At 34.7% G+C, this 8,937-nt stretch overlaps 1 protein-coding gene across 1 annotated transcript in view; it reads left to right on the top strand.

The window, feature by feature from the left end:
- Positions 1-4,601: 4,601 nt before the first annotated feature.
- Positions 4,602-8,937, top strand: part of lrrc75ba (leucine rich repeat containing 75Ba) — a 48,197-nt gene continuing 43,861 nt past the window's right edge. Inside the window, exon 1 of the mRNA XM_073819347.1 lies at positions 4,602-5,198. Within this exon, the coding sequence (XP_073675448.1) occupies positions 4,926-5,198 (273 nt within the window). The 5' untranslated portion in view covers positions 4,602-4,925. The remainder of the gene's footprint in view (positions 5,199-8,937) is intronic.

Raw genomic sequence — 8,937 nt, 5'->3', positions numbered from 1 at the left:
CTATTCAAGCCAGTTTGAAACAATTTAAACAACTGCTAAACAATTTAAACAACTGCCCTTTCTTTGAATTACACTAACAAATGATGCCAATTCTTGACGCCCTTTCGAAAGGCGTATAAACTATCGTTTATTTTGATATATGTACAGTCTTGTTTGGTTATTTAAGGGGAGCGGTGACTTGGATTGCAAGATTTTTTGAAAATGAACAATCACGAGTCAGCTGAGTCAGAAATTGCACATTATCATTATTATTTAATCATGCGTTTCACTAACATTGCAGGATGACAGCGTTATGCTCGTATATGAAATTATTCATGTATGAATATATATGAATTTCATTTCATTTCGTTTTTATTTTAGTAGCAGCAGCATTTGAGTGAAAGCAGCATTCATTTATACACTCTTAAAAATAAAGGTTCTTTATTGTGCCAAGAAGATCATTTCACATTCATGCAACCTTTTCATACCGCAAATTATAAAAATGTTCTTCTGTGACATCAAAACCCTTTTGGAACTTTATTTTTTAGTGTGTAAAACAATGGTGTATAAAGCTAAATAACTGATTCCCAGGTGAGAAAATTTATATTTTGACCCATACTAATATTTTTTTGTACACTACAGAAAGTGGTAACCTAAAAATTGTGACATCTATCTTAACTGAATATACATTCATTTATAAAAACCATTTTTTTATGTGTTAAATCAAGTAGAAACAGAAATAATATTACAGTAAGGTGAAAATCGCAGGTTACCACCTTTTACAGTGTAGACTACCAGTCAAAAGTTTTTGAACAGTAAGATTTTTAATGTTTTTTTTAAAGAAGCTCATTAAGAAGCTCATTTTCTGCTCATTAAGCCTGCATTTATTTGATCCAAAATACAGCAAAAGCAGTAATATTTTGAAATAATTGTAATATTTTAAATAAGTGTTTTCTATTTGAATATATTTTAAAATGTATTTCTGTGATCAAAGCTAAATTTTCAACATCATTACTCCAATCTTCAGTTTTACATGATCTTCATAAATCATTCTAATAGGCTGATTTGCTGTATAAGAAACTATTATTATTATTATTATTATTTATTATTATTATTATTATTATTATTATTATCAATATTTAAAACATTTGAGTAATTTTTTCAGGGTCAGATAAATGCTGTTTTTAACTTTCAGATAAATGTTCTTATGAACTTTCTATTCATCAAAGAAACCTGAAAAAGTTTCTACTCAGCTGTTTTCAACATAATAATAACATAAAATGTTTTGTTGAGCAGCAAATCAGAAAATTAGAATAATTTCTGAAAGATCATGTGACAAGAGTAATGATGCTGAAAAAAAAACAGTTTTTAAATATTTTAAAATATATTAAAATAGAAAATAGTTATTAAAAATAGTTAAAATATCTAAAAAAAAAAAAATACTGTTTTTGCTGATCAAATAAATGCAGGCTTTGTGAGCAGAAGAGACATATGAGATATTTTTACTTATTTTTTTATTTTAAATAACTATTTTCTATTTGAATATATTTTAAAATGTAATTTATTCTTGTGGTTTCAAAGCTGTTTTTAGCATCATAACTTCAGTCACATGATCCTTCAGAAATCATTTTAATATTCTGATTTGCAGCTCAAAAAATATTTTATATTATTATTATTATTATTATTATTATTATTATGTTTAAAACAGCTGAGTAGCTTTTTTTCAGGTTTCTTTGATGAATATAAAGTTCATAAGAACATCAATTATCTGATCCTGAAAAAAATTATTTTACTGTTTTAAATATTGATAATGATAATAATAATAAATGTTTCTTGAACAGCAAATCAGCATTAGAATGATTTATGAAGATCACGTGACACTGAAGATTGGAGTAATGATGCTGAAAATTTAGCTTTGATCACAGAAATAAATGTTAAAATATATTTAAATAGAAAACAGTTATTTAAAATAGTAAACATATTTCACAATATTACTGCTTTTGCTGTATTTTGAATCAAATAAATGCAGGCTTGATGAGCAGAGGAGACTTCTTTAAAAAACATTACAAATCTTTTGACTGGTAGTGTATATATAAAAAAGAAATCTAAAGCAGAAATTTCTTTTTAAGTAAATTTGATGTATTACTTTTATGTCATCATACGGTCATACAAAAACAATTTAATATGCAAAAGCTTATGGACAGGTTTTTGAAAACCAACCCTAGGAAGAACTCTTCTTTTTTATGTTTGTCTATTTTCTAAGCTTGCCTTCAGATTGGAAATGAAAGACAGATGGGCAGATATTTTGAAAAAGGCTGCAAATCAGACGGGGACATCAGTAAGGTCTGTTGCTAAGGTCTATTCCATCTGTCATGTCACTTTGGACAGATAATGAAAAGCTTTAGAGCAGCCAAATAACAAAGGCTTAAAGCAGTGTCTAGGCCACAATATCAGCTGGAACGCTTCCAATGAGACAAAATATGTCATGGCCATTCAATACCAAAAGAAGAGCTGTGACTCTTCATATATGTGTCTAGAACATTTTCTAGACTATCAGTGCTAATGTAAAACTTGTTCAAATGTGGAATTTGGTTTAGGAAGCACATCAAGAAAACAGTCAGCACCACACCTTAAAAAAAGAAGACACTGTGCAGTGCCAAGTTGTAGAAAAACTGTCTTTGCATTGCCTTCCGTCTGATACCAAAATTAAGAAAGAGTGAATGAACTTTATTTTAATGAAGTTCCAAACCTCCTCAGTAAGCACTTGGTCCTTTATTCAATATATTTTACCACAGATTTTTTTACACACAACGAACAATTTGACACAGGATTTTCAGAAAGATTGAAACTAAAAGACGTTGCTGTGCCAACTATATTGGATTCGACAGTAATGTTGCACCACACAAGCAATGAGTAACAGTTTTTATTATGTGGCCACTATTGCTTTGTCTGATATTAAATATCTTTGATATGTACTGACTGAGTATTTTTGCATTTTTGACCTAAATCACAGCAGTGTCCATCTTTTAGGAATGTAGGTTGTCAAATATACACAACTATTAGCCAATCATGTTTCCACACTACACTCTTAAAAATAAAGGCTCCAAAGGTGTGTTTTTGCAGTGATGCCAGAACAGAGCTGCCCAACCCTGTTCCTGGAGAGCTACCTACCTGCAGACTTTAGTTCCAACCCTGCTCCAACACAGCTGTCTGTAATTATCAAGTGCTACCTAAGAGATTAATTAGCTGGTTCAAGTTTGTTCAATCAGGGTTGGAACTGAACTTTGCAGGATAGTAGATCTCCAGGAACAGGGTTGGGCACCGCTGACATAGAAGAACCATTTTTGGTTCCCCAAAGAACCTTTCAGTGTACAGTTCTTAAAAGAACCATTCACTTTAAAAATCTAAAGAACCCTTTTCTGCTTTTGAAAGGTTCCATGGATATTCAAGGTTCTTCATGGAACCATTGATTCCAATAGAACCTTTATTTTTAAGAGTGTATGTAATGTTTGTTTCTTTAGTGGTTAAATCATAAAACTGCCAGTAACTTAGAAGGTTGTTTTGGTAATTACTTGAAATGCTTTGCTTCTGCTCCTCCGCATGAAGAATCTGATGGTTTCAGATGTAGGCTACATACTAATGATAACAGATGATCATCTTAGTAGTAACAGGCACTGTCGAAACACCCTTTCAAGAAGCTTTTAAACATTTTTGAATCTTTTCTTTCTTTTCAGTGGATCGGAGTCTGTGTTTCGCACACGTTGAATCATTTTGCGAAGCAATTCATTCAGAGTTTTGAAAGCTTATTTTCTCCCATTAACTTATAGTGTTTTCCCAAATGCTAATAGGCCATATTGGTGACATTGAACATAAACAATGCCATTGAACCAAATGAAACTCGCATATTTAGCTGATTATTGCTGCTGAAAATGGTCAATTATTGTCATGTTTTGGGCTGTATTAATCGGTCAGACAGAGATAAAACATCTGGAGTACTACAGACTGCCAAAAGTTAAAACAAATCAAGGAGAAGAGTGCAAAAAAACTGTCTGAGGAACAAAAGGCGTTTACGGTTAGCCAGGATTATCAGGGCAAAAATCTTAACAACATTTGTGTTTGTTCTTATAATTTCCGGTCCGGTAGGTAAAATATTAGGCTAAAATCTTTACCACCTATTAACTTTAGTTTGTCAAAATATTGTGCCCTTTCCTGCTTACTAAATCCTTCTCTATATGATTTGGCAGCTTCCACATATTTTTTCACTGGTTTAGATAGCATAAATAAGCAGAACAACATATTCAGTAGTACATTAACCATGCAATCCATGCTGTTGTTTACATCCGAGTAACTGACCAAATCGTGATGTACGTGCAAACTCTCTATTAGAGCAAATTCCACCTGAAATCCAATAGAGAGCTGTTGTGTAGCAACATAGTGATTTCTTTCATAGGACCTCATACTCTATTCGTGAAATGAATTCACCCTCAGTTAAAAAAAAAAAACTTACTTAAAATTCTATTAAAATGTTTAGACTTTGCCACCACACATTTCTCTTTTCTTGGCATGTGGAGCACACGAAACACCGTTAGCCAATGGCAGGACAGTACTCAGTAATAATCCACGCGTGGTGCTGTGGAGAACATCACCATCATCCACTGAATACCAACTAGAGCATCAGGCGGACGTGTCCTACTGACAACAAACACAAATACAAGGGTGCGAGAGCTGGGATAAAGAACAAACACTGGCATTTCCGCAGCTAAAATTACTCCTTGTGTCGTCGGGCGAATTGCACAAAGGACATTGACTGTAAGCAGAACGAGTGCGTGCAACCCAAGTTCGGACCGATGTGGAAACCTCTGGGCGTTATCGTCCAGGCTGCCATGGTTACGCCGTAAAAGGGTACTATTTATCGTAACATTTGTGATTTCAACGCAGTTCAAAACATGGGCTCCAGGCTCAGCCGCCAAAACAGTCTCGACAACGAGAATTTTTCAAGGAGGCGACGAAAACATCTAGACAGTACGGGAGAGAGCGATCGGAGCGGAGACTTCTTGTTTACATCCCTGATGCTCAGGTCGGATAAGCTGCCAGGGATGCTGAGGAGAGCCAACCACAGCCCGTATGTCAGACGAGTCGCCTGGATCCGAGAGATTCAGAAGCTCCTTCGGGAGAGAAAGAGAGAAGAAGCGACGGACGTGCTCAAACTGTTGAGGAAGGTGAGGGCAAATGTCCTGCAGTGCTTAATAACATGTGCATCTGACAGACACAGCTGTAAAACATGCATGAGTTTGTCTGTCTCTCCCTCTCTCTGATTGACTGGCATTGCATGTGTTGCAATCACTGACACAAATATTGCACAGATGCACCAGTAGTCTAAACACACAAAGACATGATCTTAAAATGCAATGCATGAAGAAAACACTTCAATATTCCTGTTCTATGGTCAACATGTTTACAATTTCTGAATAAGAAGTATTTTTGATATTTTTGAGGGCTTTAAGTATGCACTTCTAAAGTGGTATAACTGTCTTAAAATTGCTAAAAAAAACATCTTCAGTAATTTTTTTAAATAAATTGTAAATTTTAATTAAAAAAAATATATTTTAATATGTTGTTCATAATAATTAAAATGTTTAAATAATATAACAATATATTATAATTATATGGGCCATTGTACAGAGTTGGAAGTAACTTGAAAATAATGTGTCGTTTCCACAAATTTTGTATGTATGAAATTTGTATCATATCCAAGGTACACAATTTCTAGTAACTGTGCCATTAATTCTCATATTGTATTTTTTTAGAAAGTATTGGAATATTTTCCCTCTCCCCAAATTTGTCACTACTGAAACACAGTAATATATAATTTATATATAATACTAATTTATATTTTTTGCTATTTTATTAAAAGGTTTTCAGAAGTAAATCAACAACAGTTACAATTTTAACAATATTTCAGATGTGATTTGTATTTTGAATGCGGTGTTTCTTTGTAAAAGGCAAAAAGTTGACCATACTGGTTTCAAAGTTAAGGATTCATTAGTTTGAATATACTTTGAACCAAATATTTTCATTTCATCTTAGTTGATGATTCAGTTTAATGGGTAGCGACCACATCATATTACAGAATTTTAACTAACATACTAAAACACTACTAAAACATACCAAAATACTCAAAATGTATGTAACTGTACTAAAATTTGGTTTATTTCCCCTAAATAAAGGATTAAGTGTTCCTTTTTCTCACTATACCGAAACAATGATTACATGTTTCGGTAGTGACAATTTTAGATACTTTTGGGCACAGCTCAAAGATGCTAATTAGCACATTATTAGCTAGCACAGTTCTAAACAGTTGTACACACATAAATATTACATTTTATGGAATAACACCCGGAAAAACGTTGATGTCACTACCGAAACTTCAAATCAAGTCAAGTCACCTTTATTTGTATAGCACATTTAACAATACAGATTGTGTCAAAGCAACTGCACAGTATTTAAACAGCACAATAGTGTGTGAGTAATGCATTATTGTAAACAATCAATTTTCAGTTAAAGGCAGTTCATCAATGAATTGCCATTCATATCATTGTCCAGTTCAGTTCAAATAGTATAGGATATCGCTGGAAAGTGCCCCAACTAAGCAAGCCAAAGGCAACAGTGGCAAAGAACTTAAACTCCGCAGGTGACAGAAATGGAGAAAAAAAAAAACCTTGGGAGAAACCAGGCTCAGTCGAGGGATGAATGAATGAATGAATGAATGATGCATTTGTATAGCGCTTTCATGTGTATTTCCGTACACCCAAAGCGCTTTACAATCATATGGGGGGGATCTCTCCTCAACCACCACCAGTGTGCAGCATCCACTTGGATGATGCGTCGGCAGCCACAGTACAACGGCGCCAGTGCGCTCACCACACACCAGCTACAGGTGGAGAGGAGAGAGTGATATAGCCAATTTAATGGAAGGGGATTATTAGGAGGCCATGATTGACTAGGGCCAGTGGAGGGAATTTGGCCAGGACACCGGGGTTACACCCCTACTCTTTACGAGAAGTGCCATGGGATTTTTTGTGACCACAGAGAGTCAGGACCTCGGTTTAACGTCTCATCCGAAGGACGGTGCTTTTTACAGTATAGTGTCCCCATCACTATACTGGGGCATTAGGACCCACATAGACCACAGGGTGAGCACCCCCTGCTGGCCTCACTAACACCTCTTCCAACAGCAACCTAGTTTTCCCAGGAGGTCTCCCATCCAGGTACTGACCAGGCTCAGCCCTGCTTAGCTTCAGTGAGCAACCGATCTTGGGCTGCAGGGTGATATGGCTGGACCAGTTCTCCTCTGGCCAGACGAAACCAGCAGTTTGTAACAATGTCCGATTGTAGAGAACTCATCAGGTTCCTGTGGTGTAGGTCCGATGGCCGTCTAGGTTGGCGACTTCACCCAATGTTTTGGCTATGACTGTTTCGGTCGTGACAATTTTAGATACTTTTGAACCTAACTCAAAGATGCTAATCAGCACATGGTTAGCTAGCACAGTTCTGAACAGCTGTACACATATCAAAACTAAATGTTACGGAAAACCCAGCCGAAAGGTATGCTTAATTTCATAAAAATTGTTTGGTAGTAACATTCCTCAAAGTTACAGACAGATTTGTCAGACTTTTGAACACATTTGTCTCAAAATGATGGGGCCTATCTCACCTTGTAGCTATAAGAGAAAGTGGGGTTAGATTTCAGGACATGATTTCATATATATTAAGCTTACTGATATTTGAAATATTATTGTGGGTTTCAAGGATTTAAGATTTGAAAACTTAAATGCTTTTCAAATGTATTTTTTGGTTGTGGGACAGCAGTTTGCACAAATTCTGTAGAATGTCCCATATATTAGAATGTAAAAAAAGCAGTTTAATTTTGTAATATCTGCCAAACTTATGTCTACCCTAATCTATTTGAAGCCAATGTGTTATTACCAGCTCACAGGAAGCCATTTTGTCATGTTTAATAATTTCATTTCAGTTTTAGTTATTTTGGTACATCAAGTTAAACTCAATTAAAATGAGAAACACTGCCTTGGGAACTACCTAAAAAAACATAATAATAAGTTTTTTAATGCAAGTGAGGAAAATGTTATTTTAATGGTTTTAGTTAATCCATAATAACCCAGCTGTCTATGAGTACCTTTTGTGACTCAAACAGTATGCCATTTTAAAAAAATTATATTTTAAATGAATTAAATAAGTAAATCAAAGGTAAGTAATAATGTATGATAATATAAATAATAATAAAAAGTTGTGCACACAGTGCAGTAAAAATATTTTAGTACTTTGACAGTTTTTAGCCAACTTAGTCTTGAAAATACCCCTTTTTTTGCATAAAAAATGCTATAAATGATTTTCAAACATGTATGAATCCAACAAGAATACAAAAGTTAATCTTTTCAGAACATGGCACATGCGTTTCAAACTAGATTTCTTATTTTCGTCATCTCAGACATTCTTATGTGTCATTGACCCTTATATAGTATCCAGTTGGTGAAATGCGGCTTGGCATTTCCACTCAGACTCCCGCCGTGCGGCTTGCTCTGTAGTGCTGCAGTGAGTCACCTTGTGCGAGGAATCATTTCCCTGGATTTGTTGCTGCCGTTATTTGTTGTCAAGACTCTACACAAACACTAATACTAATGCCTGGATGCTTCTATGGTACATTTGTACATTTGTTCTGTCAGCGTGACCTATATACTCAAATTTAACATAGAGTGTCAGTACAGAGCAGCGGAGAGAGCTGACCACGGATGACAGAGGAGTGCAGCAGATCAGGAGGTCACTCGCATAAGTGTGTCATGTGATAAATCAAAAACTGCTGTTGGTAAAAAGCAATAAAGTAAATAAACAATATAATGTATTTAAGGCATGCAAAAATAATGAGTGTTTTCGAACAGGTTT

Source organism: Garra rufa, chromosome 15 (assembly GCF_049309525.1).
Source record: "Garra rufa chromosome 15, GarRuf1.0, whole genome shotgun sequence".
Classification (NCBI taxonomy): Eukaryota; Metazoa; Chordata; class Actinopteri; order Cypriniformes; family Cyprinidae; genus Garra; species Garra rufa.
The sequence above is the reverse complement of the archived record's forward strand: the minus strand, read 5'-3'. Positions and strand labels throughout refer to the sequence as shown.